Raw genomic sequence first — 26,114 nt, 5'->3', positions numbered from 1 at the left:
ACACACACACACACACACACACACACACACACACACACACACACACACACACACACACACACACACACACACACAGTGCAAATATCAGCAGCAGAATTGGCGAAAGAACCTTTGACACCACAGAATATACAAGTAGGTGTTCAAAAGTCCACATATATATATATTTAATGAGTCATAAATGTTGGGGACTGCAACAACACATGTAATAACTAAACACATTGCAATAAATCTTCACTATGTAATAATACATCTTTTTGCTTTCAAACAAATCACTCAAAATTAATTTTGAAGGACACAATTCATTCAGTAGATATTTCATTGGCCCAAACTACATCAAATTATTTTTGTTGATTATTAAATAATGTATGTGTTATTACTTTTCATAAAAAGTTACTAAAATGCAAAACACTCATTTTGAAAAGAAAACATGTTTAACAATTTCTTGCATAATGCCGGGAAATGTATGAAATATTGTATTCAAGCTTTTCATTACGAATGCAGCAGATTGTAACAAAATTACTTAATTGTGGGAATTACATAGTGAAGTGAAGATGTATTACATGTTGGTTAGTTATTACACACAGCAGTGTTATTACACATGGCTATTACAGGATTCTCTTAAAAAACAAACAGTAGGAGGCAACATGTTCACAGTTATTCATTATGAAGGCCAAAACTAAACTAAAATACTGCATGAAGTGACCAAAACCCGACGGGTGCACCGACTGCATGATAGAGCTGCACCACCCGGATACAGTAGCATGAGGGTGAGCTGCACCACCCGGATACAGTAGCATGAGGGTGAGCTGCACCACCCGGATACGGTAGCATGAGGGTGAGCTGCACCACCCGGATACGGTAGCATGAGGGTGAGCTGCACCACCCGGATACGGTAGCATGAGGGTGAGCTGCACCACCCGGATACGGTAGCATGAGGGTGAGCTGCACCACCCGGATACAGTAGCATGAGGGTGAGCTGCACCACCAGGGTACAGTAGCATGAGGGTGAGCTGCACCACCCGGATACGGTAGCATGAGGGTGAGCTGCACCACCAGGGTACAGTAGCATGAGGGTGAGCTGCACCACCCGGATACGGTAGCATGAGGGTGAGCTGCACCACCCGGATACGGTAGCATGAGGGTGAGCTGCACCACCCGGATACGGTAGCATGAGGGTGAGCTGCACCACCAGGGTACAGTAGCATGAGGGTGAGCTGCACCACCCGGATACGGTAGCATGAGGGTGAGCTGCACCACCCGGATACGGTAGCATGAGGGTGTTCATCTAGAGCAACACGCTTGTTGTAGAACACACATCCTGTATCGGGAAACGGCCATTTTTAAAGTCACCCATCTATGCTGCGTAGCGCTACGCTAACGGGCGATGCGACAGGTTGTTGGCATCCGGATATCTCGAAGCAAGGCCAGAGTTTAAAAAAAATTATAATAATAATTCAGGCGATCCTTAGACGGGTGAGATCCAGTGTCGTGGGCAGACCAGGTCGTCCACAGAAACACACACTCCTGTTTGTCACTGGTCAGCATCACAGCTTATCACAGTGGGGAGGTCAGTGAGTGTGTTTGTGTGTGTGTTCCTACATACTGGATCAGGACTGTCTGTCACACTGAATGACACATCGGCTCTGAAGCGTTTGCTCAGCTGTACTCCACATGCACAACTCGCTAACCTAGAAGATGTGTGGTTACTGGTGGTACTGGCAAGTGAAAATGACCCCTGTATCAACCAGTGGAGTGAGCACCTTGAGCACACAGGGCTAAGGGGATTGATTATTGTTTCAATAAAGAAGTGGGTCAACAAAGCATCTTTAATGTTACTACAAGGAACTTTCATTGGGTGTTGATTTTGCGGCTCTCATCGTCTGCAGCCACCAGACCTCCTTTAGAAAACTTTGGCCCCGCTCAGTCCAGCATCTGGTTCCCCGTGCCTCCTTTCCCTCCAGCAGGGTGGTGTCGGTGTTGGCTCCCAGCATGGGGGCGAGGAGCTCCAGGTCCTGCAGTCGCAGACAGACGTGGTGGAGCTTCCAGCTAGAGTTGATGTACAGGTGGTCCTACCACGCGATCTGTCCTCCCAACCACCCCCTCTTCCTTGGTGGCACTCCTCTCTGGTGGAGTCTGAGCTGAAGGAGTCGCTAGTGAACCTGCACGCTGTACAATGGTTCATCGGATGGCAGTGACATGAAGGCATTAAGACCATCTATATAGAAATCGCTAATCTTGTTTACTTATGGAGGTCATATAGAGGCATTAGTCTAACATTGAGCTTCATAACCAGTTCCAAGTTCCTTGTATTACCTTTAATCTGCAGGAGGATTACTGTAAGCCTATTAAGATGATGTTTGTTCACTTAAATTTAAGGTTAATTACTCTACGTTTGTGAGTTGGATAAGCAGCATGAATGAGATCTAACGTGCCATGAAATGCAAAAGAAGATCCTGACAGTGAGGGCAGTTTGGGTCGTGGCAGAAAGGGGACCTCAGAACACATTCACAGCTTTTAGTCAAATGTTTCCCACCTCCTCCGAAGGTCCTCCGCCTTCTTTTTTGGGGGCGTCGCTGGCTTGGCCATAGTCAGCAGATCCCCAAAGAGATCCTTCCGTCTGTCTCCCTCAGCACGGAGCGGCTTGGCCAGTGCGCTGGCGGCGGTGCCGGGGACAGACGTGGAGTCCACGAGACTGGAGAGGGCGTGATTGCTGGCGGAGAAGTGAGGCAGGGAGGTGACTGAGGAGGGGAAGGCTGACTGGAGTCCATAGCTGCCGGGCGAATGTTGTCTGTAGAGTCCTGGTAGTGTAGAAAAGGACTGTGGCTGGGCGGGTGAGTAAGAGCCGGGTGGAGGCCCGTAGACCACACTGAAGGGGTTCCCACTGACAGTTGGTGAGTACCGCATGTGAGGGGAGGTGTGCTGCAAAGACTGGGCAAAAGGGTTGAGTGACATGTGAGGAGGCAGTGGGAAAGGAGGCAAGCCCTGTGGGTAGGACCTGGGTGGTAGTGCTGGCTTGCAGGAAGATGACGACGCGCCGATGTCGAGCACGTCGCTCAACGAACCGGTGGGTGCCGAGCTGTTAAGGGGGTCTAGAAGGCTCATCAGATCTATACTGTCCTCAGCGTCCTTGATGGGCTGTAGCAGGTCTCCATCTGTGGTCATGCTCAGGGCTTGTCTAAACTCCTGTCCCCCTGACGTAGCCCCTCCTTCTCCAGCTGGTTTAGAGCGCAGCTGGGCGGCGGGGGGTGCAAGCCCAGTGCCGAGCTCGGGCGTCTTCCTTCCGTGGGGACGTGGAATGGTAATGTAACCGTGGGCAGAAGGGTCCAGGGTGTCGGGGCCCGGCCCGGAGCTCTCGTGGGCTTCTGTCGGCGCGGGAAGTTGAGCAGGAAGAGGTCTGTCACAGACGGGTAAGGCGGCGCCGTCCCGCCCCACGCTCCACAGCTTGTTGTACGGGTTGGGGAGCTTGAGGCCTGGAAGTGTTCGCGAGTGTTCACCGGCGCTCAGGTCCATGCGCTGCAAACACAAGAAGCAAGTCAGACTTTTAAAGGATTACGCCAGTGCTTTTCCAAAATCAGCCCAGTGAATGTTATGTTCTTACAACTTATATTACTGATAACCATTTCCTAATTCATGCGTCTTTTCCTACATTTCCCAGTGACAGTGGTGCTAGATGAAGGTGGTCACCAACAATCCCTAGGAATCATCCTCAAAATCCTCTGGACCAAAACAAAGTGGTTTCAGTTGATGTGATCATCTGGACCAAATGTCTTTCTGGAAATAACAGTATTAAAGAACCTCTGGACCTCTGACCTGGTAGGTGAACTTGGCTTGTCGGTCCTCCGTGTCTTTGGGAGTCCTCAGGTCCTCCAGACTTTTAGCCAAGGTGATTGGTTGGCTGTCAGGCTCGTCCTGGCAGCCGAAGATATCTCCCAGCAGGTTGACGTTGGAGAACTTCTCGTTTACCGGACTAGGAGGAGCCGTGTGACTCTCGGCCCCTAAACCAGGATCGACCCCTTCTATCAACTCGACCTCCTTCAGGGAGCGGTACGGCTGTGGCCTGCAGGGACAGTGTTTAACTCATGATTACTCATCTCTTTTCATGGCTACACTGTACTCAACCCGTAAAAGGACCATTGACCCCAAATAAAGAAAAGATTCTAGACTAAAGAGTCTATGATGAATGCAATGCTTATGCCTACACCCCTCCTACTTATCGTCTCTCAAATCCTATGAACTCCATCATTCCATTAGAGTGAACATGGGTTCTGAGGTTTATTTGGAGCCAAATAACTAGCACACTTTATATGTATTAATCCATGCATGACAATAGTCCACAACAAATGCACTACTTCTTCTGTGTGACAAATGCTTGCTATAAAACTAAAGTCGTTTGAGGAAATGATGTTTGGTATATCTTGTGTTGTTTATCTACATGTTTGCAGCTTCAGTAGGAATGAATGGACTGAGCGGTAAGAGTGGTTTCAATGTCCAACGGGGAACCATGGAGATGAACAGATGTACTGAAAGTCTCTGGACGTGTTACAGGTTATGGAGGAACCTAAACCATCTCTGCTAATCTATACCGATGGTTGACGCTGTGCTTACAGTCATTTGCGTGTAGATTAACTACGACACAGTAGGCGTTGTATTGAATTGAAAGGTTGGAGTCAGGCTGGTTTTTTGTCTCATGACTTCCATCACAAACACAAATGCATGCTCAGCTCCAGCCAGAGCTAATTCATCAGTGTCTTATGTAAATCATAATTCTACTCCTTTACGGTGAAGCTTTAAAACACAGGTACACACATTTAATTAGAAAGCAAAGAGAAGAGCGTAGAAAAGCTTAATAATTAGTGCAAAGTGCAAAGCCAATCACAGAGATGCGTACAGAGGAGACCACTCGAAAGGGACGGAGAAGAGAAAGCTGTCAGGAAACCCAGAGATGGAGTCGTCGGCGTACTGGAGCTCGTCTCCGGACGAATCCTCGGAGAGAAAGACGGTGTAGTGGCGAGTGGGACGGATAGAGCTACGGCGAGGAGAAGGAAGACAACAGGAAATGCACAGCTCGTTACATATACGTTAGTGAGGAGCAGGATAGAGGAGCAAAAATCAAGAAAAAGGAGTTTCAGTTGTCATTTCATTAACATACAGTGCATTAGGAGCAGCATTACACTACATCATCCAAACCGCTTATCCTAGTCAGGGTCACGGGGCGCTGGAGCTGATCCCAGCTGACATTGGGTTCACCTGGACAAGGTCGTCAGTTTATCATAGGGCACAATTTAGAGTCCAATTAACCTGAGCTGCATGTCTTTGGACTGCGGGAGGGAGCCGGAGAACCCGGAGGGAACCCACACTGCCTCAGGGAGAAGATGCAGACTCCACATAAAAGGAAGGGGATGGAACCTTCTTGCTGTGCGGTGACAGTGCTAGCCACTACACCACCATGCAGCCCTGGGAGCAGCATGTTACTGTTAATTCATTACACTTCATTTGAATGAGGCTAGAGGAAGCTGTGCAGCGAGTTGGACAATAAATTAGACCACAAACAAACTAAAATTCATGTTTTTGCTGAAAGAAATCCAAAAGCTGACACCGTCTGTGATTCTGTCTGTGGCCCTTCAACAGCACAGAGCTGCAACACAGTGAATACTGCTTATTAGCCGCCTCCGATATCTGTCAACAGAGATGAGGATTGTCACTCCAATGTCGGCTGCATTTCAGACTTGCGTAACACTTTTCTCATAAGCGAGAACATGCGATTTCATTTAGGGTGCGATCATCAGTTATCAAATTGACAATAATCTAAATCAAGCTTCTTCACTTGCACAAAACAACTCAATTCTCACCATGAACATTCAGGACGGTCTTGGTAAAAAGAAAGGCACAAAATAATGTAGTGAACTCAAATTATATCAAATATCATAAGGTCTGTGTCACAATTATGCACCTTTTCATTTTCAATAAAATGACATGGGGCTAAAGTTGATGAAATATCTTTATATGTTGTCATTACTGTCGTTTATTGACCTCTTCCAGCGCTTGAGGAAGACGGATATTAGGGGTTATTAACATCCATTCTTTTCTCTCATCAGACTGAAGACTGGGATGGCGGCTTCAAAACCATCCACCCATCCATTATCACCCGCCAGCGATCGGCCCGCCCAGGTCACCCGCCTGGCCCGCCGCCCGGTCTTCATAGCACCCGACCCCGATAATTCTCCCTGCGGGTGGTGGGTCCACAGGGTGACTGCTGCTCCATGGTGTTTTTTCGGGCTGAGCTCGACCGGGCCCCATGGGCGAAAGCCCGGCCACCAGACGCTCGCCGACGAGCTCCCCTCCTGGGTCTGGCTCCGGGAGGGTGCCCCGGTTTCCCTTGTCCGGACAAGGTAGCTTCAGTCCGTGGGCTGCTTATCATCAGGGTTTATTGAACCGCTCTTAGTCTGGGCTCTCCCCCGAGACCTGTTTGCCTTGGGAGACCCTAACCGGGGCTGATGCCCCGGACAACATAGCTCCCAGGATCACTGAGCCACTCAAACTCCTCCACCATGTTAAGGTGGCGATTCAAAACAGTTCTATCTTATGTATAATAGTATTGTCTCTCACATATTGTCGATCATATGCTCATATTTTGTATTCCTCACTTTAATAGAGCTGTATTCACTGTGTTCCATTTGATAAAAGCACATTACAGAGAGTGCTCAAAAGAAATATATATCACAGAATGTGGAAGTAAAGCTGGTCAGCACCGCTGAGAGACTTCTCCTGGGAAGCTGCTGGAGGAAGTGTGAAACATCAACAGCTGTGAGGGGACTCGAATAATGAAGCAAGAAGGGGAACTGTGGAGTGAAGCAATACTTCAGATTACACTCCGCTCTTGTTAACTGGTGAGTTGGTTCTGTGACCTTCAGAAGATCAGCGTGGGCTTCTGATGCTGCTCACCTCTGCCAACTCATAGAATCCCATCTTCAGGTGTTTACCCCTCTAGCTCAAATGCCATGCATTGGCCATCTTCATATTCAAATGTGATTGCATCTTGGACATTGAGATATAGTGTGTATATATATATAATGGAGGTAGGCTTACTGGTCAATGCTGCTTTCCAGACTCACATTGCTGCTCGGTCTCTTCAGCAGCACTGGGGGCCAAGCCTGTGGAGCAAAGAACAGATATGATGGACGGGAACACGACTGACGTCCTCGTCACTGAGACCCTCGTATATCTGACTGGAGACATTTTATGGGAACGGAAAAATAACATGCTGGTAAAACTTGCAATTGACAAACCGAAACTGTCAAATTGGCACAGAGCAGAGTGAACACAAAGCTTAGATACAGTCTATTAGCTCTAAACCAGTTGAGGGAAACAGTTTCTTTATTTTTTTTTAATGGCACATTACTTGACAATTGCATACAAACACGGCCGATGATACAGTATCGTAAATTAATGTGCATTCATCCACTTAGAAATCATATTTAACAACATATTTAATTAACTCTACAGAATGTGATTGTCATTACAATTTTAAGCTAAATTACCGTAGTTTTTAAAATGGTGCCAGTTTACTAGAATGTAAACAAATAAATATTTGATCACCCATCCGTTGTTCGATCAGTGCGTTCATACATTCCAGCTGTGACATTCCTTACATACTCTTCCACGACACATTTCTGCCCACCTGTCCAAAATGCACAGTGATTGGCCGGTCATCCAAGGCCTGCAGAGGCCCCTCCCTCCTGACTGCACTGGTGGAGGAGGTGAACCCTGCGTTCTCGTCGTCGTCGTCGTCGATGACTGCGGACCCTGCTGTGGAGAAGCCGTTTTCTACCTGCTCCTGGTGGAGGTGGACACGGGAGAGAGGGTTGATGGCATTGCAAGGGAGGGGGGGTGGAGGGCACGCGGCGGCGGGTTTCAGTTAAGGGAAGTCAGACGAGTATTTAAAGTATTCTTTACTTGGCAAGAACTGTCACCACCTTTAATACTGGAACTCAAGATGTAAACTGTTCAATTCAGTTTATTTTGTATAGCCAGGAATCACACATTATCCTCAGAGGGCTTTACAACCTGTACACAGACGACATCCCTGTCCTGGGACCTCATCAGTGTTTACAAGAACAGCGGAGAATGATCTATAATTGTTTGTTAGCCGTGTAGAAGAACATACCTTCTGCTTAAGCCGGCTCTTCACTTCCTTGATACGCATTTTTGCATGGTCCTTTGCCTGTCGATCAAACAAATCCAGATCATTTTAATATCCGTTTCTAACTAACAATTCATTTTCTAATCTGTAACAGAAGCCAGAGACGTGCTTACAAACTTGTACACGGTCTTCATGGCTGGGTTTGCCTTGGTCTTCACCGTGTTGAAGATAGCCCCGCCTCCTTTCTGTCAGAAAACAATGACACAGCACCCGTCAGTGAGGGACACATTACTGTATCACCTTCAGAACATCTGGTAGTGAAGGACACATTACTGTATCACCTTCAGAACATCTGGTAGTGAGGGACACATTACTGTATCACCTTCAGAACATCTGGTAGTGAGGGACACATTACTGTATCATCTTCAGAACATCTGGTAGTGAGGGACACATTACTATATCACCTTCAGAACATCTGGTAGTGAGGGACACATTACTGTATCATCTTCAGAACATCTGGTAGTGAGGGACACATTACTATATCACCTTCAGAACATCTGGTAGTGAGGGACACATTACTGTATCACCTTCAGAACATCTGGTAGTGAGGGACACATTACTGTACCACCTTCAGAACATCTGGTAGTGAAGGACACATTACTGTATCATCTTCAGAACATCTGGTAGTGAGGGACACATTACTGTATCATCTTCAGAACATCTGGTAGTGAGGGACACATTACTGTATCATCTTCAGAACATCTTGTAGTGAGGGACACATTACTGTATCATCTTCAGAACATCTGGTAGTGAAGGACACATTACTGTATCATCTTCAGAACATCTGGTAGTGAGGGACACATTACTGTACCACCTTCAGAACATCTGGTAGTGAAGGACACATTACTGTACCACCCTCAGAACATCTGGTAGTGAGGGACACATTACTGTACCACCTTCAGAACATCTGGTAGTGTGGGACACATTACTGTATCACCTTCAGAACATCTGGTAGTGAGGGACACATTACTGTATCACCTTCAGAACATCTGGTAGTGAGGGACACATTACTATATCACCTTCAGAACATCTGGTAGTGAGGGACACATTACTATATCACCTTCAGAACATCTGGTAGTGAGGGACACATTACTGTACCACCTTCAGAACATCTGGTAGTGTGGGACACATTACTGTATCACCTTCAGAACATCTGGTAGTGAGGGACACATTACTATATCACCTTCAGAACATCTGGTAGTGAGGGACACATTACTATATCATCTTCAGAACATCTGGTAGTGAGGGACACATTACTGTATCACCTTCAGAACATCTGGTAGTGAGGGACACATTACTGTATCACCTTCAGAACATCTGGTAGTGAGGGACACATTACTGTATCACCTTCAGAACATCTGGTAGTGAGGGACACATTACTGTATCACCTTCAGAACATCTGGTAGTGAGGGACACATTACTGTATCACCTTCAGAACATCTGGTAGTGAAGGACACATTACTGTATCACCTTCAGAACATCTGGTAGTGAAGGACACATTACTGTATCACCTTCAGAACATCTGGTAGTGAAGGACACATTACAGTATCACCTTCAGAACATCTGGTAGTGAGGGACACATTACTGTACCACCTTCAGAACATCTGGTAGTGAGGGACACATTACAGTATCACCTTCAGAACATCTGGTAGTGAGGGACACATTACTGTACCACCTTCAGAACATCTGGTAGTGAGGGACACATTACTGTATCACCTTCAGAACATCTGGTAGTGAGGGACACATTACTGTACCACCTTCAGAACATCTGGTAGTGAAGGACACATTACTGTATCACCTTCAGAACATCTGGTAGTGAGGGACACATTACTGTACCACCTTCAGAACATCTGGTAGTGAAGGACACATTACTGTATCATCTTCAGAACATCTGGTAGTGAGGGACACATTACTGTATCATCTTCAGAACATCTGGTAGTGAGGGACACATTACTATATCACCTTCAGAACATCTGGTAGTGAGGGACACATTACTGTATCACCCTCAGAACATCTGGTAGTGAAGGACACATTACTGTATCACCTTCAGAACATCTGGTAGTGAGGGACACATTACTGTACCACCTTCAGAACATCTGGTAGTGAAGGACACATTACTGTACCACCTTCAGAACATCTGGTAGTGAGGGACACATTACTGTACCACCTTCAGAACATCTGGTAGTGAGGGACACATTACTATATCACCTTCAGAACATCTGGTAGTGAGGGACACATTACTGTATCACCTTCAGAACATCTGGTAGTGAAGGACACATTACAGTATCACCTTCAGAACATCTGGTAGTGTGGGACACATTACTGTATCACCTTCAGAACATCTGGTAGTGAGGGACACATTACTGTACCACCTTCAGAACATCTGGTAGTGAGGGACACATTACTGTATCACCCTCAGAACATCTGGTAGTGTGGGACACATTACTGTATCACCTTCAGAACATCTGGTAGTGAGGGACACATTCCTGTATCACATTCAGAACATCTGGTAGTGAGGGACACATTACTGTACCACCTTCAGAACATCTGGTAGTGAGGGACACATTACTGTACCACCCTCAGAACATCTGGTAGTGAGGGACACATTACTGTACCACCTTCAGAACATCTGGTAGTGTGGGACACATTACTATAGTTGGTAATTTACATCTACTTGCAAAATTGTTGCGTGAAAGATATGTAAATATATATAAATTTGTTCTCTTATAGCCAGCGCAAATGCAAACATCATCATAAAAAATGACAACTAATAAGCTGATTAATTTCATTAATTTGTCTCTAACCACAAAGCAAATAATAATAAACGGCAATGGACTAAAGTACTTTTATCGTTGATGTTGAATGGATATATGGACAGATATACAATGTGCATTGGCAAATGACCATGAGAAATACCAAGAAAAACATGCAATGTGTTCTTTACAGAAGCACTCAGACCAGCTCACCTTCACAGTGAACAGCCACTGATGGTAGGTCTTGTCACTGCCTGTGGTGGGATCACAATAAAAAAGGTCAACAACAAGTAGTGGGCATGCTGGGTAATTGCTGAGAAGCTCTTGGAAATCTGCACAATAAAAATAATAAGTAAGGCTGGCTCAAATGCTTTGAAGCTTTGACCGTTGCCGTGGAAATAAAAACATCCCAAAAAGTATTCGAGTGCAGTGGGATTATATAAAAATTAAAAAAATTAGATGAATTACACGTCCATGAAATATGGAATTCGTAAAGCAAACTTCACGAAAGCTCGAAAGCATTTGGCGTTCCACCAATCTGGAAGAATCACGCCTAGTTTGATGAGACAGCCTTAAAACATATAAAAAGGCTCTCCGTAATGCCAGAGCAGCCTATTACTCATCAGTAATAGAGAAAAATAAGAACAACCCCAGGGTTCTCTTTAGCACTGTAGCCAGGCTGACAGAGTCACAGCTCTGTGGAGCCGTGTATTCCTATAGACCTCAGTAGAAATGACTTCATGAACTTCTTCAATGAAAAGATTTGAACTATTAGAGGCAAGATTGATGATCTATTGCCCTCATCCAGTGCCGATCTGTCATCAAGAGGAGTGGCCTTGGAAACGGCTGTATGCCCTGGTGTATATTTGGATAGCTTTTCTCCCATTAACCTAGACCAATTGTCCTCAATGGTTTCTACTTTTAAACCGTCTACCTGTCTCTTAGACCCCATCCCAACGAGGCTTCTTAAAGACGTGTTGCCTTTAATTGGCACCTCTCTGCTGGATATTGTTAATGTGTCTTTGCTAACAGGCCATGTACCACATTCCTTCAAAGTAGCTGTAATTAAACCTCTCCTGAAAAAGCCCACTCTTAATCCAGAGGTGTTGGCTAACTACAGACCGATCTCTAACCTTCCCTTCCTCTCTAAGATCCTTGAGAAAGTAGTCGCAAATCAGTTGTGTGACTTTCTACATCAGAATAGTTTATTTGAGGAGTTTCAGTCAGGATTTAGAAAACACCACAGCACAGAGACAGCACTGGTGAAAATTACAAATGACCTCCTAATTGCATCAGATAAAGGACTCATCTCTGTACTTGTTTTGTTAGACCTTAGTGCTGCGTTCGACACCATTGATCATGACATCCTATTACAGAGACTGGATCAGTCGATTGGCATTTCAGGTACCGCACTAAGTTGGTTTAAATCCTATTTATCAGATCGATCTCAATTTGTATTTGTATACAATGAATCCTCAATGACCACCAACGTAAATCACGGAGTTCCACAAGGTTCTGTGCTTGGACCAATTTTATTTACCTTATATATGCTTCCTTTGGGCAATATTATCAGGAAACACTGCATAAACTTTCATTGCTATGCAGACGATACTCAATTATATCTATCGATTAAACCAGAGGAGACCAACCAGCTCTCTAAAATTCAAGAATGTCTTAAAGACATAAAAACATGGATGACCTGCAACTTCCTGATGTTAAACTCAGACAAAACTGAAGTTATTTTACTGGCCCTGAACACCTCAGAGATCAATTATCTGGTGATGTGGTTTCTGTAGATGGCATTGCCCTGGCATCCAACACCACTGTAAAGAATCTCGGCGTTATCTTTGACCGAGACTTGTCCTTTAACTCCCACGTTAAGCAAATCTCAAGGATTGCATTTTTTCATCTACGTAACATTTCAAAAATCAGGCACATCTGGTCTCAAAAAGATGCAGAAAAGCTGGTTCACTCGTTTGTTACTTCCAGACTAGATTACTGCAACTCCTTATTATCAGGCTGCTCTAATAAGTCTCTTAAATCCCTCCAGTTGATCCAGAATGCTGCAGCTCGTGTACTCACAAAAACTAAGAAAAGAGATCACATGACTCCTGTATTAGCTGCTCTGCACTGGCTCCCTGTAAAATCAAGAATCACATTTAAAATTCTTCTCCTCACCTACAAAGCCTTGATTGGTGATGCACCATCATATCTTAAGGAGCTTGTAGTACCATATTGCCCCACTAGAGAGCTCCGCTCACTAAATGCGGGGCTACTTATGGTTCCTAGAGTCCTAAAAAGTAGGATGGGATCCAGAGCCTTCAGTTATCAAGCTCCTCTTTTATGGAACCAGCTTCCACTTTCAGTCCCGGAGGCAGACACAGTCACCTCATTCAAGAATAGACTTAAGACTTTCCTCTTTAATAGTGCTTATAGTTAGGGCTGAATCAGGTTTGCCCTGGTCCAGCCCCTTGATATGCTGCTATAGGCTTATAGGCTGCTGGGGGATGTTTTAGGATACACTGAGCACCTATCTCCTCTTCTCTCTCTCCTTATGGATGAATTTACATCTCTCCATTGCACCTTATTAACTCTGCTTCCTCCCCGGAGTCGTTGTGACTTCACGTCTCATAGGGTCCATTGGACCTGGAGGTGTCTGATGCCTGGTGAGCCGGCCTCCCGCGTTGGCCCTGCTGATGCCCCGCCCCCCCTCCTCTCTACCTCCTTCTGTTTCATGGATTGGAGGTCCATTCATACATTGTCATATTCATGTAATGTGTTTATGTAACTTTGTAAATGCTGTTCATTCTGTACACATGACATCTATTCTTCTGTCCATCCGGGGAGAGGGATCCTCCTCTGTTGCTCTCCTGAAGGTTTCTTCCCTTTTTTCCCTGTCAAAGGTTATTTTTGGGGAGTTTTTCCTGATCTGATGTGAGGTCCTGGGACAGGGATGTCGTATGTGTACAGATTGTAAAGCCCTCTGAGGATAATTAGTAATTTGTGATATTGGGCTATACAAAATAAACTGAATTGAATTGAATTGAATTGAATAATCCCACATTATTCATTGTATATATCAAGATCAATTATCATGCGTTATTTTTAGACATTTATCTATAGGCCGAATTATGAGAAAACATTATGGGCTATCGCTAACCAATTTAGTTTCAAGAGAAAGGAAAACCATTGTCCTCCTCTCACAGTAGACCATAAATGCATGGTAATGAACAATATTAGTAAATGATGACTGCAGGTTTGTGGAGCAGCTCGCCGCCGTGACAAGCCTGCTCGTTGTTTGAAGATTTCTGGAGGTCTAGAATCTGAAGACTGAGCCAGGTGTTGCATGTGGTGCTCCTTTAGTTTGATCGTGTTGAGAAGCACTCGGAGAAGGGGTGCAGTTTGAGTTGTTTTGGGGTTTTCACCAAAAGAAAATAGGCTTAATTAGTGAAATGTAGTTTTACTTTAGAAACATTATGAATGCTCCTATCTTTGCTCTCTCTTGGTTATATCGAGTTGTTTTTAGCAGCAGCCACCGGCCCTTTCTTTAACCTTTGTAGTTTGCCTTTGAGTTTTGTTACAAAATAATTAATCGTTTTATAAAATAACAATTTTAATGACGTTTTATGTGAAAGAAAGTGTCTGGCCTTTTCATGGTCCTTATTTCATCATGTCCCCTCAGTGTTTGAGTGATCCTCCTTTAAATGGATAAGTGTACTTGTGATGTACTGACACTTCACGTCTGATTCACCTGCATATTCGCCCATGTTGATCTCCTCCTCAAAGATGTCGCTGAATCCCTCTCCTGAGTTTAACAGGTCCAACCGGCCATCAATGAACTGCAAGTAGAATCGCAGCATGTATTAAGAATGTAAGAGGAGGGGGAGGTTAAATAGAGAGCTGTGTGTGTGTGTACCTGTTTGAAGAGCTGCAGCTGGATGGCGTTCTGGAGGAACTGTCTCATGGTACTGGAACGATGACTCACGAAGGTTTCCTCATTAAAAGTGATTGGCTCTCCCTAAAAAGGCAGGGAACATGCCAGCTGTCAATCACAATCAACATTGTATGTCCCGAGTCCAGTCGATGAGACACAGTAGCCTACTTCAGTCAAGAGGACCGAACATAGACTGTATAAGTGGTCGCAGTCGTCGTGAGGTCAACCATTGGTTTGTGGACTGTTGTTACGAAGCCTTGAATTCAGGTCGCCATCATGGATTACAGCAGGCCCCATCTGGAACCGGTGAACGGAAGTGACCATATTTTGAATGCAGAAGAGCCACGTAGAGACGCCGTATACGTCTCTGATAGCGGCAGAGACCTGTCAATCACAGTAGCCCCGCCCTAAACCATACCCTGCTTTATGGTCCATTTGACTCTAAATGGACCATCATTTACTAAATGAACATAATGCTGTATGCTTCCTAATGACAGGTTGCTGCCAATACCAGAGCCGTATACAGCGTCACTACATCACCTCTCCGCATTCCAAATATGGTCAATTCCATTCAATTCAGTTTATTTTATATAGCCCAATATTTTGACCAGTGAAGGTCAATCTGATGTGAGGTCCTGGGACAGGGACGTCGTATGTGTACAGTTTGTAAAGCCCTCTGAGGCAAATGTGTAATTTATAATTTGTGATTTGGGGTTATACAAAATAAACTGAATTGAAAACTGAAAAAATATATATATATTATTATTTTTCAGTGTTCAGGTCTTTGAAAACTGAAGAAAAAATAAATATATATATATTGTTTTGCAGTTTTCAGGGGGGTTTTTTCAGAAAAAAAAAATCTATCTATCTATCTATCTATCTATATATATTTTTATTTCAGTACAGACAAGAACGCATATTGAGAAACGGCCTGTGAGAATGTTGTTGTCGTCGAAACAGGCATACCCATGTGATCTACTTGTCTGTGGTCTGCACTCTCTACTCACCGACTCAATCTGCAGAGCGTTTCTGTAGCTGCCGAACAGAGCCGCCTGACTCCTGAGGAAGGCTCGGGCCACACCGTCCCCGGTCGTTGTTGAAACCTTCCTCAAACGACTCTTTAGAGATGAGACCTGCGGGACGGGACGCCACGGACGACACAATTAGAACTGGGAATACTGGGAATACTGGAAAGACACATCTCGTTGTGTGCAGCGGCTCCTCACCACATCGCTGGGCAGGCTTTGGAGGTCATCGTAGGGCGTTTCCAGGGTGTTTGTGTCCACGTTCAGGACCACCACATCATCCAGAGCCATCCCTCGAACTTTCTACACTCAACAGAAACAAGAGTCAACTGACAGGACAAAGCCCCCGTGCTTGTTTGACAGGTTGCTATACAATTTAAAGTTAGAAAGTCATAAACACGTACCTCCATCAGACTGGAGTGCACTCCGATGAGGTAGGGCATTGGGGCACTGACAATAAAAAGAGTGCATTCCTGAGATAACAACTGGGTTATGGAACTTAAACACAGCGGACACGGTGAAGCCCAGGTGTGCAGTGCGGATGCGTACTCACCAGCAGTAGTCCAATAGATGCTGAGGCAGAACAGGAATGTACACATGTTGCCAGTGCATTGGATATAACATTGTCGTAGACCCGTGGATGCAAGCTGTTAACTGGGGACAAACACATGAGATGTCACATGGGCAGCTGTTTAAAGGTTCAAATGCAATTCAGGAATAGAAAAAGCATTACATGTTCTAATAAAATACATAAGCTTGTATGTTATTGTTTAGGATTGCATCCAATCTTAAGGATACACAATTCATTCCAATTATATCAAACTATGGAGCCCAGCCTCCCTCTCCCTCTCCCTCTCTCCCCCTCTCTGAAACAGAGAAGTAAATTTAAAACAAATGAGCTTTATTCTATTGTCGTGTTGTTGTCAGTTGGGAAACAGCTGGTGCTTTCAGTATCATCTAGGACATCTTCCAATTGACTTGACATCCCAAATCCCTCGCTTTTTGGGATGGAGTTGTTTGTTTACCAATTTTGTGTCAGACCATACGTTCCCCTTCAAAGCAGAGATATGTGGATGTATGTTGTGTTATCTTGACATAAACAGCAAATTGCACATTCTAATAAGAGCATAAAAAACTTAATTTGTGTGCATGCTGTTTACACGTTTGTTTGTTTCTCCATAAGAGTTTGCCATCGCAGTAATAACAGAGAGATGATTGTCATGAATTATATGCAGGAGGAGACCTAATTGTGCCTCTAATGAAAACCTCATTGTCAGATGTACTTCCTGGTATCGGCTTATTAAAACACACATTTAATACAATTTCCAATGGAGTGTTTAACTTGCAGTGATTCATATTGTACATTCAATGTCAGGGAAACTAAAACAACTCCAAATAGCAACCATTCATTTTAAAGTATCAACATGACATTATAAAGAAACTATCTTTTATAAACATCTCATTACTGAGAGATTGAACAGAGACCTCAAAGGGCAGAGCTGTAGAAGAGAGGAGGAACAGAGTGGACTCTACTTACAGTGCTTAGCTTGCTACAGCAGATGAGGACTCGGCGTTCATAAAGCATACTAGCGTACAGATGAAGCATGTTATTGACATCTACTGCTACAAAGTACTCGGTTAGGTTTCTCTGCAAGGGTCAAACACAACAAGAGAAAAACAAATGGGAGAGTTAGTTGTGGGGTAAAGACCAGTGGCGTTATCAACTTTGGCTCACGTCATTAAACTTTAGCATTCAGGAGCTTTTACAGTTGACAACCTAAACAACGATCCATTATTGAAATCTGGGCGTGTGCAAAGTAAAAAGAAGAATAAAATGACAGTTCTCGCTCCTCATCATTACATTGAGTTTTCTACATCAAACACAAGTCATAATCTAATCTGGTTTTCTGTTTTTATTCATTTTCTGTGTTTAAAGGCTGCAAGGTGACCCTCACGGTCTACAATTTAACTCATTTTAGTTGTTGCTAGGCAACCACCTATTCACCTGGCCTTCCTCTGCATTCCTCGTCTGACAACAGAAGGTAAGGACCTCAACGTTAGAAAGTATTGACGCTCCGATCTGCTCAGACACACCACAAATAACGGTTGGCTCTTGTTTGCTCTTTTTCAACTTGAGGCATTCAGGGCGCTTTTTCAAAACCAGAAAAAACATAACATGACAAGAAAGCGGATAAATATGATGATAGATAGTCTTCCAACCACTCAAAGCGTTTTAACACTACGTGTCATCATTCCCCCGTTCATGCACTGATGGGTGTGAATTCATACAGCGTAGGCCCGGGAAATTGAACCGCCGCTCTGCAGGTGCAGGAGCGCCCCGAACACCTGGCGTTGGAAATCATCCAACTCACAGCAGAAAAGCGCCCAACGTCATCAAGATGTTTTTACCCCGAGCTATAAGAGTAGACCAACCGTAGTTATTATGATTTCAACAGACAATTCCTTTCATTTCTTTAAACTGCCCGATTAACTATGAGGAAGCGTACAATTCATGCTTTTGTAAAGCGAACGTTAGCACTGAATTGGTGTTTGCTTAGCAACAAAAAAAAAGAGCACGAGTCGCTTGTTTATCAAGGTTTAGCAAACTTTGATCCTGCATACAATATTGGCAATGGAAACCAGTATGATATAGTAGCTGTTTCAGATTAATGTACCAGCCTAACAATATATGACAGATGTGTTCACTCAAACAAAACCGCGTCATGGCAGTATTGATCTAAAGCCTGAGAAATGCATTCTAAGTGGTCTGACTTTAAAATGATCGCTGTGTTAAAGCATCCTCCACCTTCCAGGACTTTGCGCCACATAAAACCCACGACAACAGCTCACTGTTCACACCGAGCTAGCCAGGACGCGCCACTGCTCAGATACAAAGCAATTGTATTAACAGCGAGTCAAAGAGGGTTTGACTAGGATGTCTTTTCAGCACAGAGGTGTGAGGGGGTGACAACACTTACGTTCTCAGGTATGCTGGGGAGTTCCCTTGTGTCAGGCACAGTGAAGAAGGAATGCTGAAGGAAACAGAAAACAGGAGTCAGATCCAGTTTGGCTCAGGTACAGGGAAATGAAAGCATGTGGCGTGAACTGGGCTCAGTCGGATGTGATGTGGGGAAGTTGGACTCACCATACCGAGATGAACGGGGACCCCGGGCTCTGGGATGGGGAGCGTGTGGAGGGACACCAGGAACTCTTGCCATTGGCTTTCCTGAAACATTGGGACGATTCAAAAGGCCGTGGAAGAAATACGTGATCTCATGCAACAAACAGTCAAACTGACACAGGATAATTACTGCAGAATCATGTGAGGAATCTGGATTTGTCCGCATTAGGGGTCTCACGACATACCAGTGTTGACGATAACATGCCATTTAAAAATTAAATATTGATATCGTAATAATAGTACACATAAGATAATATTGTGTAAATAACCCAGCGGCTCTTCCAAAACAGCTATGAACTCCTTTTCATTTGCACTTTTAGTATTACTCCTAAATGAATGAAAACACACAAATAATGTAAATAAATAGCCAAATAATATTATCAGTATAATGTTATCCTGCAGTAAAAGAAATGCCCAGGATGGCCTACTTTATTGTGAATATTGTTATTATATGTACATTTTAAACTAACTTGGAATGTGTGTATAACTTTCAAATGGCCATACTTTACAAAAGCAATGGCTCCCATCAGACCGTGGTGCAGTGTCGTCTGTTGGGTGGCAGAACAACGCCCCCTAGCTGTGTATGACAACATACCACGGCCTGAAGTGAGCCATTGCTTCATTATATACACAGTCATGGTTGTATAGACACAGGCTGAGTGTCTATTTCAGCTGACATTCTTCTGGGTGAAAACTGGAAGGACAGAGATTTATTTATTCTTTTAGCTCAAAAGTTAAACACTGATGACAGCTGACATTTTAAGTGAAGAAGTCCATCTGGCATGACAGCTGTCAGCACTCACCTGGCCTTTGATGGTGTAATCAGCAAGGATATTAAGCAGCTTGTAGAAGACTTCAAACCAGGGCAGGTAGCTGAGAGGACCAACACAGGGTCAGCCTCACCGTTTGTGTACCATGGTAGTATAGATGGATTTCATACTTCAATCAACATCCTGATACATCATTTTAATTCATACGTACACGTTTGAAATATATACCAATACATTCACACACACACACACACACACACACACACACACACACACACACACACACACACACACACACACACACACACACACACACACACACACACACACACACACACACACACACACACACACACACACACACACACACACACACACACACACACACACACACACACACACACACACACACACACACACACACACACACACACACACACACACACACACACACACACACACACACACACACACACACACACACACACACCTGACAATGCAGTAGCAGGTGTGGGCACCTGAGGAGAGGCGACAGAAGCCAAATCTCTGCTTGCTCTCGATGTCGGTCAACACGAATGTGAAGTTCTGGCCGACTTGGTTGACTGTCAGGCTGCAGGGCGAGAGGTTAGGACGGCAGACAGAGAGTAAACATGTGTTTCTAAACAACAACAACAAAAGAAGAACACAGGGTACATCTGTGAAATCAAATACACTAGCATCAACCAGCCAGTCATGTTTCAGTTTACATCCATGTCGGTCCAACATGTCATCACCTCATGCTGTATTGAAGAAGACTTGGAACTAGAGATTGAGACCATAAACTCATGTTTACAATGTTTACTGAGGGAATAAATCAAGAGAGAAGTAGAGTTATTTATATAGACTTCTATACAACCAGAGGAGTCACCCCCTGGTGGTTAGTAGAGAGAATGCAGCTTTAATACATGAAGCATAGACTTCTATACAACCAGAGGAGTCGACCCCTGATGGTCAGGAGAGAGAATGACCTCACTCGTCAGAACCAGAGGTTGCCACCTGGTTATAGCCAAAAAAGGGTTTTGTGGGGTCCCTGTGACACCAAAATCCTATACAGGTCATCCTAGAGTCCAAGTGGACGTTCGTGCCAGATGTCCCTGAGGCATCACATTCACGAGAATGGAAAGGACATATGGATGGACAACCTTTAAACATAACGCCTCCGGCCATGGCTGTCGCCAAATCTGAGACATACAAATACTGAGCAACTCAAAAACCAACAAATGAATAACCACAAAACCTAATTGTACAAGAAAGAAGAGACAACGCTCCATCATCCCGTCCGACCCACAGGATCCCGGTTAGAGGCCTCCAGTCTCCCTACCATACTGTAGTAGGCATGTTCTATTTTAAGGGGTCCACAAACCCTACTCCCTTGATCTGGTGTTTCTTGGTCAACAAACTGGCCAGTACGGCAACCCCTGTCGTAAAATGACTGTATTTTAAAACATGTGTATGTGTACGTGTACCTGTCCATGTTGAAGGGGAAGCAGAACCTGGGCACAGTCTGAAGAGTCTCCTGTAGGACCCAGATGACAGATAGAGAGTTGTGTTACATGGATTATCATCAATATGTAATAATAATGTTCCATTGTGTTAAAGAGGCTGATGGGAAGGATGCAGTGTGGAGGAACTGAGATTGAGGGGGAGAAAGAGCAAAGTACACATGGACAAAGTAACCAAAGAAAGATGTGTTTCCATCCCTGACATGAATAAAATGCGCTACACAACAGTGGTACGTGCACTGATTAGAGTTCAGCCTGTGCACAACATGCAAGAAGAAGAAAAGAGAAAAAACTACGGTCGAAAAACAAACTGACGACTAACTGAGACAGATAGCAAAAGGAAGCACAGTATAGTACGTCTGTCAAACCTGGTCTGTGTAGTCTTCAGGGAACTGCCTCCGCACCGCCGGCCCTGTTAGACATGGACAGACATGAAACCACCGTGGACAAGTGAACACAACCAGTCTCAATGTGTGGCGACTCTTCTTTGGACAAATCATCAGCTGACCAGCTCACGTCTGAAACTGTCCCCGCTCCCGTTTGAACAGGAATCCCCCCCACCCCCGTCCACAAAGCACAGTCCATGAGGAATAGGGTTTCCCAGTCCACTGTAGAAGAACTCGACTGGCCTTCACAGAGCCCAGACCTCAAGTGACTGAGCCAGACCTCATCGCTTAAACCCCGGTGTTGGACCTCACTTTTGGATGTTGACATTTGCATTTACGGTCGCTCTTAGCTCTGCGTAATGTCCTCAGATTTTGGCCCATGAAGTATTTGTTTCTCAGCATGCATTCTGGGTATGTCCTTCTTCTGATGACAGAAGACTGAATACACACAGTAGTATCAAGGATGCACTTCGTCTCTATGGGGAATTTCAGATCATTCTCTAGTCAATACCGATAAACATTATCGTCTAAACTCCATTTAAGTTCAGTCGTTAAAATGAAAAGGAAATGCTGTTGCATGCTCTCTCCAGCAGGTCGACTAAAACACAACAAGAGATGCAGTTTTTAGAAATGCAAGGAACCTGGAGATGCTGACTCTGCTCGACAAAACTTGACTGTAATCCTCATTTATTTGAGAGGAAATAATTCGAAGTGTAACGTGGTCATTAAAAGACCTGAGTGGACGAGTGAAGCCAAACTCAAACCAACTTCAAGACTTAAAAGCATTTAAGAACAGCAAAGCAAGTCAGAAAGAGGCTTTGTTTGTCATATGGCACTATGGTACTGAACAGGAAATGGTGAGAGGCACGAGACTCCAACCGAAAGAGATTCTTAGAAATACAGCTGACGTCTCTCCTCAGTATCCAGGAAATCGGTCAAGTATTGCAGATTACATTTTATTTTTAAAGACAAGATACATCAACATTTTATAAAAGCCATCATTTAACTCGAAACCAACCTTTTTTGACTTTTGACGGTTTAACAACCGTTTGAATTACTAGCAAATCCACCAAATAATTATTTTTACCCCTTTAAACGGCTCATACTGTTCTGACTGAATACTCATTTGAGGTCCAAAGAGGTCAATTTATTCTTGCATAAAAATATATATGTATAATAAATAATCAAATGTGTTTGGCAGGACAATGGGCCTCATGCAGGAATACTCTGAGCTAACATTTGTGCATGTGTGGAGCCTCGATGTCTCTGCTCAATATTAATATCAGCGGTTAGCATTTCGGTACTCACCGGAGCTGTGTGTGCCTGGATGGGCGACCTCCAGATACACCTCGAAGGTGGACTCGGGGCTCTCCCTGGAACAGAGAGTTGATTATTAGCATTGGGCTCTTTGCGCATTGTGGACAAAGTAAGCATATTTACCATGTGATATAGGCTTTATTTCAGAGCTGTACTCAAACAGTTAGTGTCATCTTCAAAACAAAAATGCTAATCTCTTGAAAAATATTTACTTTGACGGAAGAGTGTTTCATTTGCCTTTGTTTTTATTGAATTTAACATAAAGTTGTGTTTGTTACGGACGTTAGTTAACTGATGATTGCTTGTGATGCAGGAGTCCTAATAAATGCCAGCCAACGTCCCATATGATGGAGCTCCCTTTGGGCCAATCTGTGACCACAAACCAGTGTATTCACTGGTATATCACTCTATCGATAATACCCCCTGGTGTTACTTTACACACAGTCAATTAATTAAATTCATAACAAAGAGCGACAGGATTGATCTCCGTGTCAGCGACCACCAATACCATCTGCACCGTCTCAAACTTCTGCTACAAATTCACTGCTCCGGTGCCTTTTTGGCCCCATATTTAGACGCAAGACATAAAAGGTCCTGGAAGTTGAAACGATCACATTTCATCCAGATGTTGTCACCCTCGTCTCTTTGGGGATTTCATGAATCTGTCATCTTTTCCATAAAGTGTTGACGCATATCTTTTACATTTTTCTGAAGTCAACAAGCTGCATTCATCGTGAACGTATTTGACAAACATTTAGTTCCAGTTCTGTACGGGACTGGCCTGCCGCTGTCCCTTCAGCACCACGGCTGTGCTGAGCCATCTCCACCGGACTGACTGCTATCTGGTGGAAGGTGAAGAGCAGCAGATGAATACTGCTACACTGCCACGCTGTCTTTTATTAAAACCTGAGGAGCTTCATCTAACCGTGACCATCAGTGAGGGACGGAGGTTGAATTTAGGAAACACGTCACACTAGATGTAGTTACTTATCTAATGAAGGGACAACACAACTGGTTGTAGCCAGGATTTTAGAAATATATAGTTTATAATAACAATATTATAAGAATAACATTGTTATTTCACACTCCAGAAAATGTTATGGTGGCGAAATACTGAGTCCATTTTTTTCTCCGAAAAAAAAAAAAATGCTCCCTGTGTTGTTGAACTCCCTAAAATCACCAGAAACAGGAGACATGACCTCTGGGTCCTCACAGGCAGCGCCTACTCAACCAAACCAGCAGCACGTCTCAACGTCTCAGAGACATCCAATAATCCGTATGCTGATGCTTAAGAATACAACGTTGGCTTATCGCTCGACCACCAAAAAAAATAGATCTGATGAGACACATGTGTTCCAGGGGGAGGGGGGTTGGGACATCAGCCACTCCCTGATCATCCTGCTGACAAGCCAGTCTCAAAGACGTGTCCGATTGCTTCAACCGTCTCCCCTGCTGCCGAATGAGGAAGCCCAAAAAGATCTTTAGCGGATTATAATCAGGGATATTGTGACGATAAAAGATGTGACACTCATTTACCTCCAATCATAATCACTCATGAGATCGTTTCCCATTAAAGTTAGAGTGTGTGTGTACATAAAGATAAAACACTGTATTGAACAATAGTAGTTTGGCCGTTAACGTGTGTCCCGTAGTTTACTGTAAACTGCTCCACAGTGTATTGCTTAATTCGTATTATCAGAGAGGACAGGCTACACCGTCCAGAGGCTCCCGGTAGACCGGGTCGCAGCCCCTCGACGTGTCGGAGACGTGACATGGAGCTCGAAGACCGAACCGACCGCGGCGTTTCTCTTATTCACTCGAGTCCTGGACACTCGCGCCCAGCCGCCGTGTTTACATGAGCTCCAGCCCCCAGAAACAAGCTCCTCGCTCACGGAAAAACCCCTTTGACCGGAAAGCTCCGCGTTAGCATCGAGCTAACGTCTCGGGAGTGACCCGCAGTCTTGAAGCCCCTCGAGAGGCACTTCGCATGCTTTGTTTTTCCGCTCGGTTAAGTGGAGCACCGCCACTGTTTTTAGCCCCGTGTTGCAACAAGTCAGGGCCTCGCACGGTGCTCCGTGTGCCCCCAATGACTCCCGATAACAAAGCTAACACAGCAGCGGGACACGGACAGTTCCGGCGGACTGACGCTCTTACTTGATTCGGGACCCCATCCTCGTTTCTCGCAGCGACTCGCGGTGCACGGACACGTCTGGTCCCGAGGTGTTTTTTTCAGATGCTAACCTGTCACACAGCGCTGTGCAACGCCATGGTCCGTGTACGACGCACGCGTAGATCACGCTCTGCGCCGCGCTGAACTCTGGGGCTTGTAGTTCATTTGGAGAAGCTCGGTCAGTCTGTCACGCGGAGCAATCAAGTGCTGGAAACCGCAGCTTCCATAATACATGTCGGAGACGACTGTTGTCTCGTGTGAGAAGATATATATATATATGTATATATGTATATATATACATATATATATATATATATATATATATATGTATATATAAGGAAGGGAAGGTAGCACCCTAGTAGCACTTTAGTAGCACTTAAATGTCTCTTACTGATAGCACTTTGTAGTTTAACTTTATTGAAGAAATTGTACTTTCTTTATTCTTGTTCTTCTGAGTTTGGACTCATGGTTTAATGCACTTATTGTAAGTCTCTTTGGATAAAAGCGTCAGCTAAATGACATGTAATGTAATGTATATATATTATCGTATATAGTTAGAGTTGCCTTGTAGTAGAATAGTTACGTTAGCGCAATACTAAAGGATATATCCTTTGCAGCGTTTTGTTCATATTTATTTCATAGATTTATAACACAATTTGATTGATAGGGTTGAACAAAAATGGGATGAATGTTGATCTATTACCATTATTGGAGGAAATGCAGGCTTAACAATAGTTAGACTAATATTACACTACTCAAGGCTGAAACTTTTATATTTTAGTATAGGCCTAAGTCTGAACATGGAGGTCCCATGTGACTTTTATGGATGTGTTTTGT

General features: G+C 44.3%; 1 protein-coding gene across 2 annotated transcripts; it reads right to left on the bottom strand.

Annotated features, from left to right (window-relative positions):
- Positions 1 to 15: 15 nt before the first annotated feature.
- On the bottom strand, positions 16 to 25,394 carry dennd1a (DENN/MADD domain containing 1A). 2 transcript variants are annotated; one of them, XM_034546513.1, is made up of 23 exons: positions 25,262 to 25,394; positions 23,099 to 23,163; positions 21,773 to 21,816; positions 21,369 to 21,418; positions 20,354 to 20,473; positions 19,897 to 19,966; positions 19,058 to 19,138; positions 18,891 to 18,944; positions 17,450 to 17,560; positions 16,466 to 16,566; positions 16,317 to 16,362; positions 16,114 to 16,215; positions 15,895 to 16,020; positions 14,870 to 14,971; positions 14,705 to 14,792; positions 11,167 to 11,207; positions 8,314 to 8,385; positions 8,165 to 8,221; positions 7,679 to 7,834; positions 7,087 to 7,151; positions 4,889 to 5,026; positions 3,811 to 4,057; positions 16 to 3,513 (listed from the first exon to the last, which is right to left on the bottom strand). In XM_034546513.1, the coding sequence occupies exons 1-23, from the start codon at positions 25,276 to 25,278 to the stop codon at positions 2,515 to 2,517; spliced, it is 2,952 nt and encodes a 983-aa protein (XP_034402404.1). In that variant the 5' UTR covers positions 25,279 to 25,394; the 3' UTR covers positions 16 to 2,514. The 2 variants fall into 2 exon arrangements, with proteins under 2 accessions (XP_034402404.1, XP_034402403.1); XM_034546512.1 differs by lacking the exon at positions 4,889 to 5,026.
- Between the last annotated feature and the right edge of the window lie 720 nt (positions 25,395 to 26,114).

This window comes from Cyclopterus lumpus, chromosome 12 (genome assembly GCF_009769545.1).
Source record: "Cyclopterus lumpus isolate fCycLum1 chromosome 12, fCycLum1.pri, whole genome shotgun sequence".
NCBI classification, from domain to species: domain Eukaryota; kingdom Metazoa; phylum Chordata; class Actinopteri; order Perciformes; family Cyclopteridae; genus Cyclopterus; species Cyclopterus lumpus.
This window is presented reverse-complemented; position numbering and strand designations above follow the sequence as displayed.

What these genes read in the sequence shown, in the direction of transcription:
- dennd1a (XM_034546513.1), bottom strand. An exon ending in AAAGCCTGCCCAGCGATGTG is followed by an intron (nt 16,021 to 16,113) that starts GTGAGGAGCCGC and finishes CCCGTCCCGCAG; the next exon opens with GTCTCATCTCTAAAGAGTCG. An exon ending in CAACATGGGCGAATATGCAG is followed by an intron (nt 11,208 to 14,704) that starts GTGAATCAGACG and finishes ATCCCACCACAG; the next exon opens with GCAGTGACAAGACCTACCAT.